General features: G+C 36.2%; 1 protein-coding gene across 1 annotated transcript; it reads left to right on the plus strand.

The window, feature by feature from the left end:
- Positions 1–3487: 3487 nt before the first annotated feature.
- Positions 3488–27253, plus strand: riok3 (RIO kinase 3 (yeast)). Its single transcript, XM_039754735.1, has 13 exons — positions 3488–3760; positions 5115–5236; positions 10621–10763; positions 10847–10954; positions 11612–11721; positions 12681–12824; positions 16659–16786; positions 17890–18072; positions 22053–22212; positions 22404–22484; positions 22583–22672; positions 23362–23469; positions 26335–27253. The coding sequence occupies exons 1-13, from the start codon at positions 3701–3703 to the stop codon at positions 26440–26442; spliced, it is 1545 nt and encodes a 514-aa protein (XP_039610669.1). The 5' UTR covers positions 3488–3700; the 3' UTR covers positions 26443–27253.
- Positions 27254–27999: the final 746 nt, after the last annotated feature.

Here is a 27999-nt window from a genome sequence, read left to right on the forward strand (position 1 = left end):
TGCGCAGCCACAACACACGCGCGGCGAATGAGTTCGTTCGGTGACTGAGGTCGTTATCGGGGGCTGCGCAGATCTGCTCGAGCTACACGTTTTTGTAGAGCGCGTGTGCAGAACTTTCTCTGCGCTCAGCGGCATGAACCCAACCCTTTTCCAGACGTTTTACAGCTCCCGTGTCAGTGCAGAATACACAGTTTAAGAAAGATAGGAACTACTCGTCATTAGGAACATCTTTGGAAAAGCTGGTAGTTCACGGACCACAAGGAGAAGTGGATTATACACCCCACATCATCAGAACTAGTTGATTGGAAAATATAATGAGTTCAGAAAGTTTTAAGACCCCATTCACTTTCTACATACTTTACTGTGTATTTAACTGGAAATGTATACATTTGCCTTTTTGCACATTAGTTTACACTCAATGACAAAGTAAGACTATGTTTTCAGAGAAAAATCACAAATTTATTAAAATTCAAACACTGAAATCTCTCATTCATGTAAGTACTCAGACCCTCAATTCAGTACTTTGTAGAACCCCCTCTGGGCAGCAACTGCAGGTTGAGCATTCTTTGGTAAACCTCTACAGACTTTGCACACCTGGATTTGGGCAGTATATCCCATTCTCTCAATCACCGTTTTTGGGTATGGGAAGCGTCTGTAAGTTACCATCTGCAGGTTTTTCAACAAATCTTCTATGGACGTTTTAAGTATGGACTTTGGATTGACAACTCAAGGATAGTCAAAGGTTGGTCCTGAAGCCACTCCAGTACTGCCTTGGCTGTATGCTTTGGGCCAAAAAGTGAAAAGTGAACCGTCACCTCAGTCTGCGGTCGCATAAACTCTGGAGCAGCTCTTCTTCAAGGATCTCTTGGAATTTGGCTACATTCACCTTCACCTAAATTCTGACCGGTCTCCCTTTCCCTGCTACTGAGAAGCACTCCAGATGCTCCCACTACCATGCTTCACTGGGATAGTATTAAGCAGGTGATGAGCAGTGCCTAGTTTTCACTAGATGTAGTCCTAATAGTTTTATTCAGTTCAATTTTAGTTTCATCAGGAAAGAAAATATTTTTCCTCATGTTCTCAGAGTTCTTCAAATACCTTTTAGCAAACTCCAAGCAGGAGTTAGCCACTCTACCATAAACGCCTGATTGATGGAGTGCTGCTGTGTTGGTTGTTCTTTCCAAAAGATTCCCTCATCTCAGCAGAGGACTTCTGAAGCTCTGTTAGAGTGATCATTGGCTTCATGGTCACGTTCCTGACCAAGGTGCTTCCTTCCTGGTTACTCAGTTACTTACTAACTCTAGGAAGGGTCCTGATGGTTTTAAATATCTTCCATTTCACTACTACTGAGGCCATTGTGATCTTGGAAACACCCAAAGCTTTAGAAATGGTTTTAAACCCCTGCACTGATTTATGTAGCTCACTACAATTTGATCGCAGAGACCTACAGAGAGTTTCTTATTTTTCATGGCTTGGTTTTTGTCCTGACATGCAGTGTCAATTGTGGGACTTATACACACAGGTGTGTCCCTTTCTAAACTACATCCAATCAATTCAGTTTGCTACAGATGGACTTCAATCAAGTTCTAGACCCATCTCAAGAATAATTAAACAGGATGACCCAGATCGTAATTTGGAGTGTCACAACAAAGGGTCTGAATACTTACATAAATCAGAGATTTCAGTTTTTGATTTTTAATGAATTTGCAAACCTTTCTGAAAACTTTTCTTCCCTTTGTCCTTTTAGCTTACTAAGTTTAGATTGGTGGACAAAAATGGCAAATTTATCCATATAAAATTACATCTACAACACAATAAAGTGTGCAGAAAGTGAAAGGGCCTGAATACTTTCTGAATGCACTGTAGATGAATGAAGTGTGAGGTACAGCAGCTGTATTTAGCTCTAGGCTTGGAAAAAGACCAAAAAGCTGTGAAAAGGTACCAAACCTCAACCTTGTAGGACTGAATGACTTTTGTTTGAAGGAGCCTGCAAATGCATGCAGTCCAAATAAAAAGTAGTTTTGACTGAAGTCCCTATATTTCTGTAAGAGTGTAAGTATACTAGCCACGTGGCATGAACTCCAGGATATCCATCAGTCTCTTTTTTCCATCTTCAGCGTTGCTGCCGCCATCATGAGAGAGAGAGAAAGGAAACAAACGCTAGGCTTCCTAATAGAAAACATTTAGAATCCAGTTTCTCATTGCTTGAACATTAAACTAATCAGCCACACACACAACACAAGTAACAAAACGGAAGGTGAACAATGCTCAAACAACAAGTGCTGGAGAGAGACTGAGGAGCTGTGAAATGTCAGGAGACTACAATGCGGTATATGCCTACACATTACTTCATTCACATGGATTCAGTGTAGAGCTGAAATCAAGTTTTGCCTTTTGAAACTTTTGGATTTTTTTAAGATTTTCAATATCCGTGTTTGATTGAATCCATGGATACGGAGGGCTGACTGTATTTTTTAGGAGATGTAGTTTAAAAGAATTAAGTATTAACTATTATAGAGTAGCTGTATTCTGGAATACATTTTTAGAAACATTCTGTGAGCTGAATCCTGAATGCTTACTTTGCAGTCTGAATAGGTAATGTTGGTACTTGTATTCTAGTACAACCCAATGCTGAGTGTACATGACTCTTCTGATGCTGTACCATTTATTCTTTTTTCTGACAGAAATTTTAAATGATCTTAAATACTTGACCCCCTGTACCTATTATGAAATATCTATAGATTACAGTCCAGCATAGTGTTATATTGCCATTATTCTTAGCTTTTGAGATAGTCACATTGTTAAAGTGTCTACACAGGCTGAGGTCTATGTCAGGTCAGTGCAGCTGATCCAGTGATGTAAATCTTAAACTACTTATATGGTACCATGTCTCATTACAATCTGGTATGATAATCGCACACTCCTTAGCTTGAGAGCTATTCTCAACCAATAAAACATAACCATTAGTCAGTACTTTGGACATTAGTGTTTTATATTGCTTAGAACACTTTTTTTCTGGTAAATATGTTTGTAGATTATTGCAATTAATTTCTTCTTATTAAAATATAATGTAGTTTTTGAGATTTTTTTTATTTTATCTATATAAAATTAATGTGATGTATTAACAAATTCAGTGCTGAAATATCAATAATAGCCTTACCTGTTTGAGTCTTGTAAAATGTTTAATTCCTTCCCTCAATTTTTGTTTTTTGTGAAAAATGTTACAACCTCAATATTTGTATATTGATCGCAGGCTATGGTGATGCAAACAAGAATATTGCAGGCGTTATGAGACTCTTATTTTGACACAGTGCTTGGTTTCATAACCGGAAGAGCTTCTTTTCTTGACTAACTGGTGATAGCTTCAGATAGCAGCAGCCATTTATCTCATCGTATTGGTGGTTGTTACTTGCTGCACTTTATTTTGCCATATTTTCTGGCAGTTTTTATTTTTTGTCTTTTATTTTATTACCACGTGTCGTGGTATTTTGTATATATATATATATATAATAGCAGTTTGCTATTTGATTTGTGTACATATTTGTTATTTTTTTTCTTGTTGTTTCTCTACTGTTTGCGGGAACTTCCCAAGTCTGATTTGTCACTGGAACAAGTCGGGACTTGTCGAAAGAGTCAAGATTTAAACAGTACAACTATTTATTTATTTATTGAACAGATACGCACTTGTTTGAATATAAATATGGATCAAGTAGAAGTCGCTGCCAAAGAAAATGAGAGCAAAGCCGCTTGGAAGCCCAAGGTATGGTTTAATTTTGTTTTATTTTCGTGTTCAAAGGCAGGAGGCGAGGCTCAATGTTGACGTCACATGACAACCTTCGCGTCAGTGAGGCTTTAGCAACTCTAGGAATGTTGTCAACTCCTTTAGTTAATGTTTTTTAAGTAGATATTCCATAATCCATTGTTATAGAAGTTACTTTATCAGTGGATTAAAAAAAAAAGTTAATTGAATCCAGTTATGCGTTCAATGTGGTTCATACCATATCTGTTTAGTTTAAACAGGACAGTTTCGCTGTTATCTGAGTACAAGTGTTTCTTTCATTATCTGTAAGACGCGAGTGTTTAACGTAAATTAGAAACTCTGAAATGATAGGGACTGAGGCACCCCGTCCACTGTTAGATCCTGCTTAATACCCAGTGTACCGAGATAGTCTTAATTTGTATGTGACGCTTACAAAGCTGGATTTAGCAGGTGTGCAACCCGGATGGAACCAGTAATTGAATGGTACAGTACAGAGAGTACAATTACATCCGCAGCTTTCAAGTTCTTGGAATTGCCATGACTGACAATCTGAAATGGTCAGAACGACTTCAAGCTCTCTTCAAGTAGGCTCGTCAGTCTTTACTTCCTCAAGTTTGAACAGAGATCAGATATAAATCGTGAAATCATTAAACCGACTTCATAAGATCTAGCTCAGCTCAGGACCACAAAGCACTGCACTACGGAGTACGCCGAGGCCGACCACAGAATATGTACAGCCTCATGGATATCGACATCTTCAGAACATATCTAGCACTGTGCCTTAGAACGAAAAACTGTGTTTATAGACGTCCGCCATCCTGCACAGGCTCATCCTCTTTCTTCTATTATGGAGAATAATACGGAAACCATTAGCGTCAGTTTAAATCCACAGAACACAAGGTTATTCAGCAATTGTATTAACCCGCAACTGTTTGGCCTAATTTAGAGTATGCTGTACTGTACTTCGACTGCTGTTGCTGTTATCATACTACTGAACGTGAGTGACGTTCAAGTTATCTCGTTGTACCGTGTAGGAAGTATCTGGATGAGATATTGGGGCATCTTAGCTGTAGCTGCTAGCTAAACAATCGAGCTTGATGGACTGAATTGTATCCGCATGTTTGTCAAATTTATAATGCTCAAAAATAGCAATTTAATTACTGTTTCATTTTGTACATTTTTATTTGCTGAAAAATGAAATTACATTAGTATTAATACTATATTAGTAATAAGTACATTGATTTAAGAAAATGTCTATAGAAGACTACTGAATAGATGTAGATTTTTTGTGTGAAGTATATGCAGTACATTTTCATATGTTGTTGTTGTTCTTCTTATTGTTCTAACCTCTTAGAACCCATGGGGAGCACCTCACAAAGAAACAGTCCCATGCTCATTGACAGACGTTATGAGTGAACAGCTGGCTAAGCATCTGCAGCTTGAAGATGAGTTGTCAGCCTTTCCAAGCACTGCAGTGTAAGTAAATGTTAAAGAGTAAACTGCTGATGTTTTGTGAATAAATTTCCAGTTCACAGTAAAAACAGTTTCTGAAGATTAATTAGTTGGATTTATGACGCTCACACAAAATTGTATAAAACATCAAGATCCAACCAATTATCCATGTATCTGTTCAGTTTCTGAATATATAGTTTCCTGCAGAGTTTGATTGTATGTTGAAAGTACAGTACCCAACCCGGAATAAAAAGCAGTTCTACTGCAGTGGTCACTTATACACCTACCCAAATGAAAACTAACCCAATGTGAGTCAATGATCCTAATACAGATACTTTTTTTAAATATGGAAGGAACCTTGAGAGAACCAATGTGTGCACAGGGATAATGTGCAAATTCTAAAAAGGCAGTAACTGGGCAAGGCTTCAAACCCATGTTCCTGGACATCTGAGGCAGCAGTGTTTATCCCAGCTATCCCAGACTCCAGCTTCCTGTGTAAAGCAGAGTGGTTGCTTTTATAACAGACCAGGGAGTACTTTCCAAGCTAGGATATTGTACGTAGGAAGCATATCCAGCTCAGGCAGAAGCCCCACAAAGTAGATGCAGCTAATCCCTACAGCACCCCATGACGGCATCCAACTATCCCAGCAAGGCTACTCCAAAGAACTACAGTTCTTAGCATGCCCTGCAGGTATGCCTATGGGTACCGTGGCCCAGAGATGCTGCTGTCTAGCATGTTGGACAGCATGTAGTCCTGACAACTTGTTTTCCCCTGTCCCCCTATTGTACTGATGTCTTGGCCAGGTGAGAGGCCTAAGTCCAACCCATCCAGGACACCAGCAGACCTACTTCCATATTGGCAATTCCTGTCAGTCTAATGGCTGAGGCAGGGAACATCCTGCATTTCTTTCTTCCTGCCTACTCACTACTTTAGCCTCCTAACCAGGTAAACAACTTGGACCCATCCCTGCAGAGATGCCAACTCATCACATCCATCCATCCACCCATCCAACTCATCACATCCATCCATCCACCCATCACAGTGGTTAGTGTTTATAACCTTAATTACTTTTTAATTAAGTGTTCTGACCACAATTTGAATCTCTAAAGTTTTAGCAAACATCATTTGAATGTGTCATTTTATTGATTAATTCTATATTAATGGTTGAATAATAATACATTGCCACTTTTGTAATGGGACACTGTCATATTTCAGAATTGTTTGTGTGTGTTGCAATAAGCCCACAAGCCAATCAAAAGCAATAATAGTATTTTACATACCCATGGGAGTCTGCTTTCAAGTAAATAAGTTTCCATGTTTCCTGTTCTCTTTCATTAATAAGATATGCAATTTGCTACGTGTATGCCAAGGTAAGCATCATTTCACAGCTGAGATAATCTGCTTTTGTCAAAGGTCTCATCTGTGTTAAGCTACATACAGTGAAAGGCTTGTTACCATTGGACAGCTGAGGTTCAGAGAATTCCACTTATGTATCTTTGAATATGATTGGTCACAAATGCTATACATCACAGCTGTGTGCAAAAAGCAAGCGATAAACTGGGTGTGCAATTGCTTATCTATTCGTACACAAGCTCCTGTGAGAGTGCATGGGGATGGTTGGGTTGATACACAATAAGATTTGAACATGTGTAGCAGGAAAATGTCTTCCATCTTTTTCTACTTTTTTTTTTCAATAAAAGAAAAAGTTGAAGTTTTGGAATAGTTACAGAATGCTAGTAATATGAAATACACAGGTAAAATTCCGTTAACAAAATTTTCATTACAGTGAAGTATTTTTATGGTTCCGACAGTTTCCCCATATGACATGAGTCTATGGAAATGTCGTTACTACGAAGTACATTCAGCAGTTACTTTCATTACAACAGTGCCCAAAAGACTTTGAAATGCCTGAATGAATCATTCCCGTACTGTGGGTTTTTTTTTTTTTTTTTCTGTTTTTGTTTTGGGTGGTTTTCAGTGATACCTTTTGCTTATTGCTCGTCAACATTTGACAAACATCCATTAGAATTGAAATTATTCTCACCCTCCTATAGAAACGGCAGACATGAAAAAACAATAACAGTTCATATTAAAAGATAAAAAAACCTACAGTTTTGCAGCTCTCGTTTGCGGCAAAAAGAAAAAGGACGTTACCAGTGAATTCTAAATTTCGCCATCGACACTGTCAACTTTTTCGAAAGACCAAGCAAACAAGAAGAAAATCTTGGGTTGCAAATGTATGCGAACTGCTGCATTTGAAGACGTCGAAAAAGCCGGTTTTATGTGGTTAAGTGATGCTCATTCAAGAAACATTCCTATTAATGCGCCACTCATTCAAGAAAATGTGAAGTTTTTAAACTCTCTTGGGACCTCCCACAACTGGACAACACGGCGAAGAGCGCCCCGAAGTGTGATCACCGCGTCTGTGGAAGACTGTTTATATGTTGCCGGGGCAACTGCAGGCTCGCAGCTCTGCTGCGTCTCTCTACCAAAGCAAACTCGATGGGTCTCTACCAAAGCAAACTCGATGGGTGATGCAAGATAACTTCGACTCTGCCTGACTGCTGTGTCTGTTTATTGGAGAGTGGCAGATCACGCTACAATAAATAACCCTGCTGTTCCTATTTCAAGCTGAATAAAATTGGTTTTGCTAAATTACTGAGACTAAGCCTAATGTGTTGGGGTGTGAGACAGGGACTTATAGCGCGACCCTGATCTTTTAGGATTCGCTTCTATGGCGCATCACTGCACCGCTGTGAGCCTGCCCCGACAACGGACAACTGTTTTGCATAGACATGGCAATCACACTTCGGGATGTACTTCAGCGTGACGTTCCTGTTAGCCCGGGGGGATCCCAAAAGAGTTGAGAAACCTCACAATATGAAGAAGAAAATGATTAAGCTTCTGGTTGATAACTGTGCTGTACACAACATGCTTTCACATTTAGATAATGTTCGCGTTGAATTCCTCCCTCCCAATTTCACAGCAGTTCTTCAGCCATTGGATTTGGGCATCATTCGCACCCTGAAAGTGTATTATCGCAAGGAAATGCAGAGAAAAATTCTCGTCAGCATAATTTGTAGACAGGAGAAGATTAAAATTAACATGAAACAAGCTATTGAAATGATTGCAAACACCTGAACACAAGTGAAAGAAAGCACCATATTGACAAATACAGAATCTCATTACAACAAAATATTTTTTAGGTCCCTGGCAGTTCATTGTAACAATTTTACCTGTAAATACCTTGAGTCAGATTTTGATCCCAGTTTTTACTCTGTTGAGAATGACGCGTTTTCTGAAGAACTCAATGATATGCTTGATTTGTAAGTGCTGCCTATAGGATAAATTTGAAGCATCACAGTGTGCAGTTTTATAGTTCAAGTGTTGAGTGCCATGGATTCCATTACCATACATGGATGCTGTCTGCTGCACATTCTCCCCATGTTAGTTTTCTTTGCAGTGCTCTTTAAATTTCCAACTTCCAAGAGTACTGGCAATGTTTTTTATCGTACCAGTAAGTATTGTTAGCTGTACCTGCTCCTTTGGAAGTTTCACGTGAGAACAACCCATTTGATCAATTGTCACTGTATCATGCTGCTCATGTTGCTGGGTCATGAGCACATGAAAGAGAGAAAAAATCTGTTTCATCTACTGACTTGCACGTGGTATAATGCCCTACACCACATATCATCCACAGAAGGGACTGATGGCGGTGTGCAGTTATTTTTGTTTCCTGTTTCAGAAGCCAGGAGATTTGTGAATTGTGGCAAAAATTCCAATCATTTGTACAAAATGTAAGGTTTCTCCGTGTCTTGTGGTAAACAGAAATTGTTTCAAAGACTGGCATGCTATTGAATATGACCTCTAAACTTGGTACAATGATAGCTGACATATTGAGGCACGAAAGGAAATTGATTCTATGGTTTTGCATCATAAAATGTTTTGGTTATATACTGTAAAATCCAGAATTTTGGAAAAAATGTGTTTTGTGTGCCAAGTTTGTTTTGTGTTTTATTTAGTTGGTATTACTGTAAACAAAGGTTTTAAATAATTGGAGTGATACTCGGTATTCTTCAGCAATTTTCAGCAACTTTATTACATAATTGGATTAATAGCTGTTAAGGTTTTTGAATGTAATTTAGGTGCAAGAATACAAAAAATGAAGTTAAGTAGAAATTAATAATGAATATTTTTTTTCTTTTTTTGTATGTGAAAATTAATTAGAATTTCTCAAAAAAGAAATGTAACTCTTACGCTTTTCGTGACTGTTCTTGTGTTGACTAAGGCATTCATATCCTGTGTTATCCTCTGAGAAGAGAAAATAATACATGCTATAAAAGTACATAAACTTGAAGGAATATTAACATGTTAGTACAAATTAGTGTTCATTTGATGCCCATGGAGTAGTATATGTTTAGCACACAGTCATCTTTAATCTATTAATCAATCTGTCTTACTAAATTTTGAATTCCAAAAAAAGAGAGATTTTCTTTCCATGTGACTGCCATATTTTATATCTACTAAGGTTGGTTGACACTGTACCTGTAGTATTTAGCACACAGACTTGGACAAACAATGCTAAATAGCATAAGGATGGAAGTAAATAGGGAAGAGATTTGTTTGGAGCCATTTGGAGATAGAGAAGACTACAATGTAGATGTGTAAATGTCTCAAAATGGCTAGTTACAGTCAGTAAAGACCATGATTATAGAAGGTGCCTTCGAAATTAATTCTTTAAGTGCGGCTCCTGTTCACAAGAGGACAGTAGTTAAGACCTACAGGGATCTGGTACTGCCCTGCGACTTACAAGTGGGTCATGCACCCATGAACTCCTTTGGATGTCTGGCTGTTTCAATGCAAATCAGGGTTTGTGTATGTAATCATATCAGGGATGTCAGATAACAGTCTGGTTCACAGAATTTATAGGTAATCCTTGGCATTAACAATAGTTTTGAGGATAGCCCAGTAATAAGTACAGTTTGAGGTTTAAGAGGACATCCCATTCCAGTAGGAAATGGAACTTGGCATTTGGAGGCCAGGTAGAAGGTGTGGAGGCCAAAAAAAACTGAGACAGTTTTCACTACCCAGTACATAAGGGAAAACATTACAAAGACAGGCTCTAGATAGCTGTAGGGAGTTCCTTGAGCATGTTTTTGATAATCTTGACCATTTAATTTGGAAATTATATTCTGGGCTAGAGGAACAGATTGTGCATCATGTTTTAAAATTTTTCAGTCTTTTAAAGGTTAACAGTCAATGCTGTTTATTGTGTATTTACGTGTGGACTTCATTGGTTTTGTTGCTACCATCTCAAAGTTTCTTAGAATTTTTTCACCTTGAGTAAAATTATGTGTTGTTTATATAAATGGATCAATACATCTAACTAACTGTTGTTAAAAAACAGGAATAATGAACCTCTTATCACTGGAGACAATATTGACACCTCTAGTGACCTGCTGCTGGCCCAGATGCTGCAGATGGAGTTTGATCGAGAGTTTGACTTGCAACTACGGCTTGAAGAGAAAAAATATAATGGAGACAGCAAAGGTATATTTTGCCATCCTTCCTTTCTGATTTTTGACATATATTCATGAATGTGACTTTTTAATTTTATTTATTTATTTATTTAGTCTCAATTTCATTTGAAAACTATCGAATGGCACACCCATATGATGACAGTGACAGCTCAGATGATGAAGTAGACTGGCAGGACACACGTCATGATCCATATGGACCTGGTAATATGCCAGTACTGATTTGTTAAAGTGTTTTTGTCTTAGACAGTAAATATATTATAGATTATATAAAAGGAAAATCATTATAACAGGTATTTTCGCTTTGCTTTAATGAGGTGGTTTTAGCATTAAACAGTCGAGGGTTTCCAGTTTGAGTAAATGGGACAGAATCAGATACAAAATAATATTTTTAGGCCACTAGAGAAGCCTTTAGGAAACCTTCTCCAGGTACACTTGTAGGTCAATGTGAAGAGGGACAGGGGAAAAAACTACCCTGTAAAGGGTTCTGGCTGTAATTATTACTAATGACGATAATAATCTTACCATTTAAAACTACAAAAAGGCAGATTGTAGAAGTAAAGTGCAAATACAGATCTATAAAATACTTCAGATTTGTGCAGGTAAAGTAAACAACTGTTATTTTTCAAACAAATGTCAGCATTTGCCTTTAAATAAGACATTTTAAAATAAGTTCAAATTATATTTAAACAGCCATGTTCAGTCAGACTGCCCTAGTAAATACCATGTATAGTCTGATCCAAATACATGTGCTCATTCTGGGAACAACAAAACTAGTCTCTTTTTTAATTATTGTTATTTTTTGATTATTGTAGTTATTCAATTATTGAGCTATATTTTTTAATGTATTCTCTTGCATAGATAAACCAAAAACCACGCCCAAGAAGGGTTTTACTGGAAAAGGCAAAAATATCACCACAAAGCATGATGAAGAAATATGTGGCAGAAGAAATACTGCACGTATGGAGAATGTAGGTAATTTTTAAGTTACTGGTCTCCGCCAAAGAAGTCCCAAACCTCTGTATTTGCCATGTCCAGATTCCAATAAAACCCGTTAAAGTAAAAGCTACATTTTGTGCAAAAAGCAGTTCTTCTGACTGAAGTACTGATTATTTATTTTTGAATAAGTTAGTATGTAATTGGATGTTGTCTAGGAAGCATATTAGGCGTGTGCTCAGGATTGCTCTGGTGTGGTTTTAAGTGTGTTAGTGTGTGTTCTTTTGGCAGAATTTTTTTTATTAAACCATTTAGTTAAAAATATATTTATTTCAATAAATTAACATCATGTGCCACACAAAAAACATCTCAAATTCTAAGTACTGAACAGTGGTGAAGGTTGTAGTTTATAGTTTGCTCCGTAACAGAAGTCACCTTTACACATTTTATTTATTTGGTCCTGCATAACATATGCTGGCAGCACATAATTGGTCCCACTTCCCAGGTCACTTAAAGTGGTCAATATTTTACTTTTGTAAATTCAAGATGTAGAAAATATGTCATCTGATAGTTTTTCTGATAATTTGACTGTTCTCTCTTTAGTTTTCTTGGTCACTTGATTATTCTCTGTCTCTCTCACTGTCCTGCTTTTTCTCTCTTTAAAATGTTTTTTTCTGGACTGTGGCTCACATTAGAGAGTGAGCAAACCTGCAACACAAGGCACATTTAAAGTACTTTTCTCAAAACTGAATTAAATGATCTTCTGATCTTCTCATTCAAAACATGTTTAATGATTGAGTCAAATTTAATTTCCATAAAATTATTTTAATTGTAGGATTTCTCTAATAGTAGCTAGTTTTCAGTGAATTCAAGAAATGTAATTATGAAGTCTATTGTAGTGGGTTTCATTCAGAGAGCAATTCATAATAAAATTTATTATCAGTGTATCATTTATGAGTCAAGTATGTTTTTCCATTTTTGTATCATTTTGCAGTTTGCTTCTGAATTTCTAGTCGGAGATGGAATTGGAATGGATCTAAAACTCTCCAATCAAGTTTTTAATTCTTTGAAACAACATTCCTATTCTGAGCAACGTCGCAGCGCCAAAATCCACGAAAAAAAGGAGCATTCAACTGCAGTATGTATTATTGTAAATCTTAAAATTTATGACTGTAATAATAAATTACAATATATTAGAAACATTTCCTTATTAACCTCAGGAAAGTATCATAAAACCATATAAGATAAACTTAAAATGACAACCAACACATTTTTTAAATGTAAAAGAGCTGAATAATTTTATCTTTGTGGTGGTAGTATTAGGAGGGATCGGGCATAATTTTACATGAAGGTTAATCCTGTAGTTCCATGCTTTATTCAGTGATCATCGGTTATAGGGGCATTAGTAATTAGTTGTTTATTTAAAAAAAACATAGTGTATGTTTAAGTTCATTAAGGCTTTTATAAATATAGTATAGTAATTTAAAAGTGCTTGTTCTGATCAATCTCATGGGTTGACAGAAACATTCACCAATAAGTCTTTACTATCTCTGAATTGGGCATTGCCCTATATTGCCTTGTATGTAATAGATTTTGGCAGGCAAAAAGACATTTGCATGTTAATTTTTTAAAATAACGTTACTTTCTGATACCTGCCATATCCAATTACAGCGTAGAGAGTGTTTGTCCTGGCAGCATTTAACACAAGAGAGGAAATATTCCAGGAAGAATAACTTAGATTTCAAATAGAATTTTAAAGTTGTTATTATTATGCCTAATTCCTCTCCGCTCTCACAGAAAAAAAGTTTAAAGTAAAAAGTTTAATTGGTTTTAAAGTCTGTATCATCAAAAACAACCAGTAAAAACAGAATCACTTTTATTTGTCAGCATTTAGTGTACTGGAACTTAACTCTGTAGCTTTGGAGTTGCATATAACATCAAATACAGATAACATAAATTACATAAGTTAAACAGTTGCAGAATAGTACAAATGAATGCGTGTGCATGTGCGTATAGTGTGTATGCACGTGCATCAAGTACATGTACTGTACATAGACACACACACACACTTTCATACAGTATATAAAAAAACACATGAACAAGTAATGAGCTAGGTAAGATGAGTGAATTACGATCATTTTATCACAGTTTATGGTACAAGGTGTACAGTATATGGTACAGCAACAGATGGAAGAACACAACGAGAAAGTACATATACTTCGGGGCACCTGTGCTTCTATAGAGACAGTCTGAGAGGTAGAAGCCAGTCTGAACATAAGGTTTCCTGTTTGTCAAACAACTGTCAATCCATTATTATGTACAGGACAGCGGTGTTAAATGCTGAACTGTAGTCTATTCTGGCATAAATTTATTTTCAGTTCAGATGCTGTAGCACAAAATGAAGTCCCATGTTTGTGGCATCATCCACAAATCTGTTTGTTGTATGTACAGGCTGAAATGTGTCAAAGTGAGGCCGAGTAACAAACTTGAGATGAGTTAGAAAAAGCCATGCAAATATATTCATTAGAACTAATGTGACTGCAATAGGCCTGTAATCATTAAGGCATCCTATTTTATTTATTTTGGGAACTGGAAAAATGACAAGATTTAACACAATCTGGAATAGTACACTGTACAGATGCCTAGTTAAAGATGCCGGTAAAGAGAGGATCAAGCTGGCTTTCACAGTGTTTGGTTGTTATAGGGGAGACTGAATACAGACAGGCAGAGCGTTTTCAGTTTTGTCTTGCGAATAACTTCCAGACATTGTTTTCCTTGATAAAAAAGGAAGAAGAAAGTGAGGCTATTGCAAAGAAGTGATTGGCATCAGAATCACTTCAGGATGGAGGAGCAAAGGGATTATAGACACTTGTCTGTTATTCAAATCTGGTCTAAAACTTAATTAGGTTTCTCAAGGTGGGATGCAGCTGAATGAGCACTGGGATATATCTTTTTAATGTATTTTCTCATACAGAGTAACTGTTGTTTGCTGAAAACTGAAGCTCCAGTTTACTTTTATGTTTGAATGTAGCATATCTTATTGTGTTGTTATGCAGAGTCTTAGCCTTCTTGTAGGCTTCCTTGTCTCAAGTTTTATGGGCTGTTTCTTTAGCTTAGTGTAGTTGCTTGGTGAACCACAGCATTCCATAGTTATAAATCACTATAGTTTTGCTGAGAATGCAAACCTCTTCAGACAAGCTAATGTAAGATGTAACAGTGTTCATCAGCTCATTAATATTTTCACAAGCATTTTTATAAACATCCCAGTCACTTCAATTTAGACATTCTTGTAATGTTTCAGCAGTACATGAATGTATAGATTTTATTACTGGTTTAGCTGGTTTCAGCATTTCCTTATAAGTGTGTAGCAACTGTAACATATCATGGTCAGAATTACCCAGCAAAACACAAGGTAAAGCCCGGTATACAATCCTGCATAGTACAGTAACCATGATTCAAAGTCTTCCCATCTCTGGTAGGGCATTTAACTAGTTGTTTGTATCTGGGAAGATCAATGGTAAAGTTTGAGTGGTTAAACTCTCCCATCACTATAATTGGAGAGTTCAGGTGATTGTTTGTCATTCTTGTAAAGTAATCTGCCAACCACTGTTGTCCTTTATTGCATTCGCCTCAGGTGGGATGTGAACTCTGATGAGAGTTACTGGGTGAATTGAATGACTTTCAGTTAATTGTGGATAATTCCAGGCTTGTCAGAGCAGTGATTTGACAATATGGAAATGTCATTGCACCAACTTTTATTAATGCAGAAACAGAAACCACCGCCTTTTGACTTGTTGCAAAGATCTGCATTTTTGTCTACTCTGTAAGTCAGTTCAAATGCAGAGTTGGGAACTTGTGTATTAAGCCACATTTCCACAATGCAATACATACTAAAGAAAGAAAGTTGTTTCTTCTTGTTGTGAGGAGAAGATGAAGTTTGTCAGTTTTTTTTCTTAGTGATCTGAAGTTAGATAAAAACAGACTGGGAAGAGGCATTTGAAATCTGTAGCTCCTGCAATGCACAGGAACCACATGTTTATCCCCCTCCTCTGGTTTAGGTGTGCATTACTTGGCTAAGAGTTCAAGTTTGCATTTGGAAAGTTCACCAGTATTTATTCTGTATGCAAGCGTCCTTGTTAGATTGAAGCTGAATGTAGTCCGATCCCAATAGTCAGAAGCTGATCTCAAGTGTAAGCAACACTCATTTTGTTACAAAAACACTAGACACATAGGCAGCAACCAGACAACCATGGCTGCCCTGTTTTGCACCATCTTGATCCTGGAAAAATTTTTTCCAGAAATTGTATTCTGAATTATGACTATTATACACAGCTTTGCCAAATTTAAGACTGTGGATTTAACTGAGATATTATTTATTTTAATCTTCATTTATTCCAGAAGTAATGTTGTCTTTAGCTCATTTCTCCTCCTAATAGCCAATTGTTTCATTTTACCAAATATTGCAAAAAGAAATGAATATATAGAATAAATACAAAAGAATAGAATATTTAACATAAAAAAACATACAGAACATCAAATCATGGCAAGCAATGTATGGTTTCTGATTATAGTTCAACAATTTAGTAAAAGAGTATTTGCCTGTTATTCAAATAAATTTATTCTTGCATGTTTACTGTCACATGAGCATTTTGTAAATGTAAAATTATAAATGAAAACTTTATAATTTAATATGGCGTGTAAAATAATATCTGCCTTTGCTGACATATTAAGTAATAATAATACAAATTAATTTATTTAAAAATTAAAATCAATTTACACATTTACTAGTAATGCTCAAGTAGAAGCGAACATTTATCTAGGAATTAATTTACATTTCTAGTGATATGAAAATGTAATCTTGTGTACTTTTAAAACAATTGGATTATATCTAAGTTTCATTGTTTATTCTGCTGTACACATTCATTGGCTTTTGTAACTGCTTCTTAAATAATAAACTTGTCTTAATTAACAGGAGCAAGCAGTTGATTCAAAAACTCGCTTACTAATGTATAAGATGGTGAATTCTGGGATATTGGAAGCAGTTAATGGCTGTATCAGCACAGGAAAAGAGTCTGTTGTATTTCATGCCAAAGGAGGAAGGTAAAATATAGTCTGAAATAAAGTTTAATTTTTTTTTATGTTTATCTTCAATTTATAACCATAGAAACAATGTCTTCTGTTGTACTTTATGTATGGATTATCTCTTAGAAATATTTATGACTCTCTATGAGTCCTTACAAAAGTGACTAAAATTGAAAGGTAGAAAAATTATTTTTATACTGCTCACACATTCCTTGTGCATTATGTGTTTTAAGGGAATAGGTTACTTTTACACTGTTGAATGTTTTTGATGGTTTGTCGAGTGTAACTTGCATTAGCAATGTGTACCCTCACTTGTGACAGCCACCATTAGGGTATTTGCCAGGTATTTCTGTTAATAAGTAGCTAACGCCCAAGCTTGATAAAGCTGAAACAGTGACTTTGGGGTTAGAACACCATGTAAATATAAGAATTAATGTATTAATTTATGCACATTGAAAAGCAATATTTATTAAAACAGCATGTCATTTGTACAGCTCCAGGCTTTTCAGAAGTTGTTCAAAAAAAATTTTTTTCATGCATCCGCTTTATTTTCTAATGTATCTGGTTAAGATGAATAATTACAGGGATCATATGTGAAAGAGAGTCGCAGGTTGTTAATGTGACCCAACTGTAAAACAGAATTTATTTTTATTGATCATCGACAAGTTTGAAATACTAGACTCCACACACATACTTAATGTTTTATTTGGTGCCAGGAATGTTGATTTTATTCCAGCACATCCCCCTTTCATAATGCCTAACTTGTTCAGTTGTGCAAATGAGGACTCCTCTTGTATACCATACTAAGATGGATATTTTATAATGGTTCTTAGCTCTTTTGGAATTTTTCACACTGCTTTGTATCTCATGTAAAGTACTTGGGGATTCCAGTGACTAATGAGGATGACTAAAAAAAACATGTTGACCTTGAATGAACAGCAAGAATTTACTTTCTTCCTATAAAAAGGTATAAGGTGGATTTGAAACAGTGCAAAACAATTGTAAAACCAAAAAACTGTTACACCCTGGAAAAAGAAAAAGAGACAATGAAAACAAAATGCAGTTAAGACAGTGTCATGATAGTTTTTTTTAGGGACTTAATTCTGTGTTCTTTCTTCAAGCATTGATGATAAAATTGTTCCAGAAGAATGTGCTCTTAAAGTGTTCAAGACAACTCTGAATGAGTTTAAAACCCGAGACAAGTACATCAAAGATGATTACCGATTTAAAGACCGATTCAGCAAGCTGAACCCAAGGAAAATCATTCGTATGTGGGCTGAAAAAGAAATGCATAACCTGGCCAGGTAAGACTCATTTCACCTGTGTCTGTGGTAGCAGGCTGCATCTGGTTAGGATGAGTAGTAAAATGTGTCGAGGCTGAAGAAACATCAGTCTGAAAAAGACAAAGAGGCCATAAAATGTTTTAACCCCAACAATTAATTCAATTTTGTGCATTTGGCTTTATGCAATACAAAAATAAACCTTATGATAATGTGTAGTACCTTATGAATGAATGAGGACAGTACAGTGAAAATCAGTGTTTTTACTGTGTACACAAACTATTCAGATTTGAAATAAGAAGATATATATGAAACAGTGTCTCATTTTGGTTCTGGACATATTCTTTACACATCATATGGGAAACAGAGTCCAAGATGGTTAATGGTGCCATCTGCAAAATAGAACATATTCAAGGAATATGGAAATTGCCCACACACTCACACAGGGTCTGTGATCTTCGTCAGGCATAGAACTACTGAATGCATTGTTAAAAACATATTTGTAAGGTATGTACTGGTGTTTCAACATGCTACTAATGTTTTTACTCACCAATTCCCCCTGCTTCAAGTAAGCATAAGCGTGGAACTTCTAGCTTTTAAGGTGTTTCCTGTTGCACTGATTTAGCACACACAGAAATCCGTGAATGTATTGAACAATTACCCTGTGTTGTACAGTACTTGCCTTTTTCATCTAACCTGGGGTGAGAAGTCCTAAACCAGCAAAAAGTCTATGGAATTTTTTGGATTCTTTGTTCAAATGTAGGTTAATTCAGAACCACAATGCATAAACTATGCCCAACAAAATCAGCAGTCTAGAAAATCTTGGTGGGGAAAAATACAAACGACAAATGTCTATAAAGGAATTTGTAACAACCAGGTTGGCAGAATTAAATAACTCCAAGTAATGATGGAAAAAATGCTAGAAGTGTTTATATATTTAAAAAAAAAGAAAAAAAAAAAAGTGACAGCTGTCATTGAAATCATTGTCTCCACAGTACAAGATTGATGATACGATAGCTCACTGATCAAAGAAAAGTCAGGAGATTTGTGTAAAAAGCCTCCCAGTACTGCCAGAAAGGTTATTCTCCATATTGCAAAAAGGTACAGGGATCACCCAGTTGAGGAAAAAATGTATGGCCAGAAGATAGATCCTTTATCCTTTTCAGGGGTCATGGGGATGGAAAGAAAACGCTAAGATACGTCTCTGTACAAAAATTATAACAAGATGTTAATGTTGCTAAAGGAGCAAACTGTTCTATGAATATACCTTGAGCATATTTCAGTAGTGCTGCTAGTGGGACATCCTCTAGAACAGATTCATTGGTTGTCTGTAGCAGAATGACTTTCATAGAACCCTCTGTTCTGCCTTTGTCAATTAAATGCCTATAAGACTGATTGGTCAGAGCTTTGTTGTGCAGCAAGATGATGACCCAAAGCAAATCACTGTTGCTAAGAAGATGCTAAAAGTGAAACTGCTATCAGAAATTACCTTAAAAACAATACTGACAAAGCTTAGCAAAATACTTCAAAAGAACTATTCCAAAATCTTGGTGGATTGCAGGCTTGATGACGTTATTATATTTAGTTTTAAATACTTAGCATTCTAGATTATATGATAATTAATTGGAAATATACTGGGTTTGAATCCTGTGGCCTTTTTTTTTTTTTCTTGGTCAGTATGGAGTTTGCATGCATATTTATCGGTGTCAGGGTACTGTGATTTCTGCCCCCATGCAAAATGAAGTGTAGCTTAAGTTAATTAATAATATTAACTGGCCTGGTTTCTGTGTATGTGAGTGGGGACAGTGGTGATGTGGTGCCCTGTCCCTAGGCTAGATCCTGCTTTGTACCCAAAGCTGTTTTATGTAGGCTCTAGCCTTCAGTAATTCTGAATTGGATTATGCAAGATTCAGGATGTTCATTTATGCTTTGAAATGAGTGGATAAACACAATAAATTTACTGATTTAAAGTGTCAGTGTATACAGTATATATTTAAGAAATGGTATAAGAACGATCCCTCAAAATGTATATTTTTTTATCCATTTTTCTGCCCATGTTGTTTGTAGTGATAGTGTAAGAAAGGTTTTAATGTGCTATTTTCATGGAAAACAGGAGCAAAAAATATAAAAAAATCCATGATCAAAATGTCAAGTTAACTGTGTCACATAATTCCACATATCCGGTGTCCAGTCATATACTCACAACGTCCAAACTCATATAATTTTGCTTAAACATTTTTACCACTTCTGCAAAATTGTCTTGCACACAAAAATGGAACATTCCCAAGTGAGAGCAAGCTTTTGAGATGAAGAGCTGGCAGCCCCATTCATTATTCATTTCATTTCATTATTCAGGAGTCTTGGCCAGTAGTAAATGGCTTATTCATTGGCTACTATGGTGCTTCATATCCACATTGCGGTGTGCACTCTGAGAGAATTGTTCATTTAGAAAGTAAAAGTTAAAGAAAAGCGAACAAAGATATTATCATTTGTAAAATATGCCTTATTTCATGTGAATATCCAAAATGTTTCAACAAGTTGAAAGATAGCTAACTAGCATAGTTTCACAGACTGCCTTTGAAATATGGTGGCATGGCTTAACAACCAACATTTGTGGGGAGAAGCAGGTCTTCAGTTGAAAAACTCATTCCCATTTGAACTTGCCATCTATAAGGGGATATTAGTGAATTTTTAGCATGTGAGTTAAATGACCTGAATATTCCCAGATTTCTTCAGTTGAAGTTTCGCCTTTACTTGCTGCTGTTCCATTCCCCATGAAACATAAGATAAATGATTTTTCTTGGCCATCACTAAAAACAGTACATGATAAGTAACCGATAAGAAAAAGAGAATTTTGGGTGAAATATTTTTTAAGCCCTTTGAACTTCTGTCCACAACAGGAAGAACATGTATACTTGTGGGCAGGCATTGTACAAGCAGTGTATCATCATCAAATTATTAAGTCAAAATATAGTGCAACTTACAGTAATAGGCAGTTGGACATTTTCAGTTCAAAAGAAGGTGATATTTTAATATTTGTTTTCATTTTGTCACATAATTAAAGCTGTTTAGTCAAACACTTGTATGTTAAGTTCTTGTTCTTTACATTTTTGTTGTTCCAAATCATGACTTTCCATCCATCCATCCATTTTCCAACCTGCTGAATCCGAACACAGGGTCATTGGGGTCTGCTGGAGCTAATCCCAGCCAACACAGGGCACAAGGCAGGAACCAATCCTGGGCAGGGTGCCAACCCACCGCAGGACACACACAAACACACCTACACACCAAGCACACACTAGAGCCAATTTAGAATCGCCAATCCACCTAACCAGCATGTCTTTGGACCGTGGGAGGAAACCAGAGCGCCCGGAGGAAACCCAAGCAGACACGGGGAGAACATGCAAACTCACGCTAACCCGGGTCTCCTAACTGTGAGGCAGCAGCGCTACCACTGCCCCACCGTGCCCCCCTCAAGTTAATTTTGTTTAAGAATAATTCTTGTTAATATGGAGTAAAGATATTTCATATTTATTTAGGTATAAAAATACTTGTTACAACAAGAACATATATGAAGACATTTTTGCACATTACATTTAGGTATTACAGTTATTACAAAATGGCACAGTGGTAACATTGGTCTCTTAGTAGCTCTCTGTGTGGGTTTATTTTGCGCAAATGTTTTTTTTCCCCACTTCCCAGAGATGTGCAGGATATGCTGTTTAGAGACCTCTAAATTACCTACAGTCACTGTAAAATGTGAAATGTAAATAAGAATGTGCAATTTTTCCTTGAAATTGACTGATTCTACATCCATAGCTATTTCCTATCTTATACCTAATTCCACAAAAATAGGATTCAGTCTCACACCTGTATTCAGAAAATGATAATACAATTATTTTTGTTTTATACTGTACACCCCTAATTAGAAATGATTGCTGGATTGTAGTTCATACACATTATTAATATTCAGAATGTACTGATACAAGAAACTTTCTTTATAGAATGCAAAGTGCTGGAATTCCATGCCCTGAAGTAATTATCCTTAAGAAGCATATCCTTGTCCTGTCCTTCATTGGAGAAAACCAAGTACCAGCCCCGAAACTCAAAGAAATAAATCTGAACAGTGAGGATATGAAAGGGGCCTATTACCAGGTGCTAAATGTAAGTGTGTAAATTGGATTGCCCTGAACAGCACAACTTTTACATAGTTTGTCATACATTACTGACTGCTTTTTATCTTTGAAGCAGTAAAAAAATATGTTGGGCTCAAATACCATTGTAAGTTTAACCTTTTATCCTTTTGATTTAAAGAATTATCAGAAATAATTAATTTTGTGGATGTTTTATTACAGATGATGAAGCAGTTATATAATGAGTGTAACCTTGTTCATGCTGACCTAAGTGAATACAACATGCTTTGGCATGATGGAAAGGCAAGCTTTTCTTAGTTTTATTTAGGAATTTTCTCACTTATTTTATTGTAGCCAATTTTGGCGGCTCAATCTTAATTGCAGAAACGTATTTTTTATAGGTTTGGTTCATAGATGTGAGTCAATCAGTGGAGCCAACACATCCTCATGGGCTTGAATTTCTCTTCAGAGACTGCAGAAATGTCTCTACGGTATGAACTGTTTTGTGTGTGTGTGTGTGCCTTGCTTAATTTTTAGACATCGATAAAAATAGTATGCTTGCAAAACAGCATATACACATTAAAAGGAAAAATAAGAGCGGAAAGGTTTAAATTTACTACTGTATCTATAGAAATGATGGGCAAAATTGTACCTAAATATTAAAATGGAAGAGCTGATTATTCTTAGAATATGTGTTTGGTAAAGTGATTTTGTGTAAAACTGACTAATACAACACAATTTTGACATTTTCAAACATCTTATATACCAGAAATGCATGCCATCTGCTGATATTTTTATCAAGCACTTCTGTTTTCCCCTCATGCCAGTCTTTACAGATTTTAATGTTGGTTGATTGCATGGTGTAATCAAAAAAGCAAAAGGTAATCCCCGATAAAATCAATTAAGTATTATATTTCTGCATTATTGCATTGTTGGAATCTATCCCATGTCATTTTAAACATGTTGTAATTATTCTTTTGGAAGAGGAAAACTGCATTTTTAGAATGTTAGAAAATTGGTTGGACTAATCTTTGTTTCTCAGGGTTGAATGTATTGTATAGACAAATAAGAAAGGGAAATTGAGATAAATATAATACCCAAGACTTTCCTTTAGCCATAAAGTAACAAAATAGCTTTGGTGTTCCTGATTAATTTATTTTTCTCCCCCTCCCCATGACAGTTTTTCCAGAAGGCTGGTGTTGCAGAAGCAATGAATGCATTTGATCTGTTCAATGCAGTGTCTGGTTTAGATGTTCAAGCATCAAATGAAGCTGAATTTGTTGCAGCGGTGAGTAATTCCTATGAGTAACATTTACAAGTGTATGTAAGTAATACAGTATGTAAAGTGTTAATCGATAAACAGTTGTTTCATTTAAAATTATATAATATTATTTTGAAAGCCATTTAATGCAAAATAAGATAGTTATGATCTAAAAAGATTATTGTTCAGCACAGAATTATCACATTCAATTAAATGTTGAAAGGTTTTGCTTTTTTGGTCATATCTTGAAATTTCATTCAAATTATTTTTTTGTATACATTTCCTTGTCTTCCCTTGTCTTCTGCTGCATTCAATTCATGTCATAGTGTCAAAATACAACTTTGCACCTTAAACCAACAAGGTTAAAATATTCTTAGGCTATTAACTTGTTAGGGTCACCATGAAACTGCAGTGGAGAAGGCATTAATAAATAGACTGTTCTTATTTTTCCACTTGGAATAATCTGATTTATATCATAATATGTGTTTTTTTGTGTCAAACATCAATTTAATAAGTTGTGTTTACTACTACAACAGTTTGTGTTTTCATATATTTTCAGTTACTCATCTACATAATAAATAGCTGGTTAACACATGAAATACTGATTGAAACAAACTTATTTTCTGTTTTCTCCTGCTTTAATGTAACTCTTGTTATAAGTTTATATTGATGCTGAAAGTGAGAATGTACAATGATGAGAATGTCGCAGGCAGAACCATAGCCATCAACATATTGGGGTTTTTGTCATATCCTTGGTGTCATAACATCAGACATCAGCATTTGACAGAATCTGGGTCATCTTTCTTGATTTTCTGTCTTTCAGTAGGACTGTTATACTGACATAATAGTGTTCTCAATTTGGGAGCTTATATACAGCTATATGATTTAAATACAGGGTTTGAAAGGAATATGTGCCTAATTAGTTAATATTGATTCATTTCAGTAATTAAATTTTAAAATATTTCACAGTTATTGTGTAGCAGTAGTTACTCCCACTTTCCTCCCGTATCCCAGCACATCCCAGATTGTTTTTTTTTTTTGCCTTGTGGGATTAAGTAGGTATGAGAATGTTATGTTATAAGATAATGAAAACATGTCAGTCAATGACTCTATAAGCAACTTAATTTGGCAACAACTGTGTAATTGACCATTGTCAATTTCAGAGTCATTTGGTATTGCTGGTAAACTGGAAAAGAAAAGGAGTGCAGATGCTGGGACAGAAATGAAATAATAAAATAGCTTGCACATTGGAGCATGTTCCTTTTTTATGTAGTAACCTGTAACCTTTCAATAGTGGTTTGGAGTGTTGTCTATTTACTGGAATCCTCTTTAATAAAACCCCTGTGTGCGTCCAGGTGTCCGTGTGTGTGTGTCTTCTGGTGAAGTGCGTATGCGCGGGCCGCACCGCACATTGTACCGTGCTCGGCACGTGGACGCACACACACTGGAAGCTGGGCGTGCAGTGAATGGCCTTGCCACGGCCGCGCATGATAAGATATAAAGGACACCATTGCTGGGGAGAGTGCTGATTGGGTAGTCGCGCAGCACATAAAATCCGTTGTTGGGGAGGCGCCCCACAAAATAATCAGTTGCACGCCCCCACAGATTAAAATACTTGCTGGGGAACTGCACAGTACTTACTGGGGAGACGCCACAGGCACGATTATAAGCAGCACGCCACACATTACATCAGTTGCTGGGGACACTCTGCTGATTGCCCACTGTTGTGACAGAAAATTAAAGTCATATTACGGACATCAAAGCCAGTATTACTGTCAGAGAAAATTACAGGTATTTAATTGAAATACAAACCAGTATTACTGCGAGAGAAAATTAAAGACATATTAAAGGATGCATATTACAGCCACATACAAGCCAGTATTACTGTAGGAGAAAATATTACGGACGTATCTACTAACAACATGCCACCCAAAAAAAGGACACGACAAGTAGGACAAAAGACACAGACAATCAAATCCTATATAAGCAACATCTCCTGGAAGAACGGTCAGCTCAACAAGTAAACATCAACAAAAGAAACGCTGAAAGACAAAGACAAATACGAGCAAATAGATCAATTGAAGAAAAAGAAAATGACTGTCAGAAAAACGCTAAAAGAGAGAGACTCAGAAGAGCAAACCTTAGAAAAGGTTGGCATTTACTTGCCAGAACCAGTATTCAGCCATGGTCAGTTATATGTTGCATTATCAAGAGTTAGAAGTTTTCCAGACGAGCAAATAGATCGATTGAAGAAAAAGAAAATGACTTTCAGAAAAACGCTAAAAGAGAAAGACTCAGAAGAGCAAACCTTAGGTCAAGGTCCCTTGCCATTTAATATAGACTGTTCCTTCTAATGTTTATGCACTACTGTTCTAGCGCCCGTTATTGTAACGGGCTTAATGTCTAGTTTACATATATACTGTATGTGCAGAGTGATATTTACTGATGTAGTATGTTAAGAGAGTTCCTTTATTTTTAGCTAATTTTGTGGATTTTGTTTTTACTCTCCGCAGTTTAGTATATGTTCATTTTTGTATGGTGTGCATATTTTGATTGGGTTTAGTTTAATGTTCTTTTGTGATTTCTTCATCAGTTGTTTATAACAGGCTGCACATTGTTTCAGTAGTTAAATCTGCTGCCTCAAGGCTTGAGGACCTGGAGTTATTTCTGCTTCTGGTCAATGCGTGTATGGAGTTTGCTCATTCTTCCTATGACAACAGTCTTTTGGTTAATAGAGTCCCAACAGCTTATCCACAATGTCAAATAGAATTATTACTATTACAAATAATTTGATATCTTTGTTAAAATGGATTTATATACATTTCTTGATATTTGCTTGTAGTGTATTTATTGGATGAAAAGCTTTTAATTTTTTTTTGCTTATATTTATAGATTGAAGCCCTGGAAAAGATTAATGAAGATCATGTACAAAAGCGCGGCAAAAAGGCTTCATTTGATCAGAGTGATGATGGGGGTCCACCAATAATAAATGATGAATAGTGTTTTCATATATTTTTAACTGAGATCAAAAATTATTTGTCAGAAATGGTCAGAAGACACGAAGGTTAATTTTCTCTAAACATTCAGTTACCATGAAGAATGTTGATCAGTTTGTACTACAGAGGAGAATGTACTGTATGCAAAGGAATATAATTTTTCAAATGATGTCATCAGTATTTAGGTTTAAATCAGCTGCCAGATTTATTGTTAGTCTGTTTGAAAAATAATTCAGAGGTTATTCCAATTGGGCAATAAGAAATGTATGCTTGTTAGCTTCCAGCAGTGGTATATAAATGTAAATTCTGTAGTAAAATATGCCAGCAATTAAATAAGTTTAACAGAAGAGTAAAACCTGAAATTTTCTACTAAAAATATTTTTTGAATTTGTGATTTTCATTCATGGGCTTTCTGCATCCTTTGTAAGACTTGCAATCAACCTGATGTATTTTGGTGGGGGAAATTATTGAATTATATCTGCACATTGATTTATTTGGTCAAAAGTCTATTTTATTAAGACCTAAGAAGAACCCACAGAAGCTGTTCAGTCTGGTAGCGTTCATAGTTTCTGCTAAAAATGTTAAATTAGACTCCATACATGCATGCCCAAATGACATACGATTTTAAAAATGTACTTTTCTTTGCTTGATTTAATATTTTTGTTTTGTGGGTGGTTAATGACTTGATTTTTAAATCAGGCCTTTTGATTGTTAGTGAATACTACAAGAGCACTGTCTGACAGAACTGAAAAAGATTGTAGTTTTGCTTGTGAACTATGAAAGTGTGATGCAGAAAATAAAAAGGACAAAAAATGTGTTGTTTTTTTTTTTTTTATAAAACATCAGTGAAAAAGTCATGTTTCCTTTATATGGGATTGACAAAACAATGATGTAAATGAAACTGTAGGCTTTTAGTTGGGCAAAATAGAAACTGCTCAAAAAATTAAAGAAACACTTTGAAAACATATCAGATCTCAATGGGGAAAAAAAATCATGCTGGATATCTATACTGATGTGGACTGGGTAATGTGTTAGGAACGGAAGGATGCCACATCATTTGATGGAAATGAAAATTGTCAACGTGTACAGATGGCTGAATTCAAAGACACCCCAAAAATCAAAGTGAAAAAATGATGCAGCAGGCTAGTCAATTTTGCCGAAATTTAATTGCAGCAACTCAGAATCGCACTCAGTAGTTTGTATGGCCCCCACATGCTTGTATGCATGCCTGACAACATCAGGACATGCTCATAATGAGATGATGGATGATGTCCTGGGGGATCTCCTCCCAGATCTGGACCAGGGCATCACTGAGCTCCTGGACAGTCTGAAGTGCAACCTGGTGGTGTCGGATGGATCAAACCATAATGTCCCAGAGGTGCACCTATTGGATTTCGGTCAGGCGAGCGTGGGGGGCCAGTCAATGGTATCAATTCTGCCTGCATACTCTCGCCACATGAGGCCAGGCACTGTCGTGCATCAGGAGGAACCCAGGACCCCCTGCACCAGCATAGTGTCTGACAATGGGTCCAAGGATTTCACCCTGATACCTAATGGCAGT

The sequence above is a fragment of the Polypterus senegalus genome, chromosome 5, assembly GCF_016835505.1.
Source record: "Polypterus senegalus isolate Bchr_013 chromosome 5, ASM1683550v1, whole genome shotgun sequence".
Classification (NCBI taxonomy): domain Eukaryota; kingdom Metazoa; phylum Chordata; class Cladistia; order Polypteriformes; family Polypteridae; genus Polypterus; species Polypterus senegalus.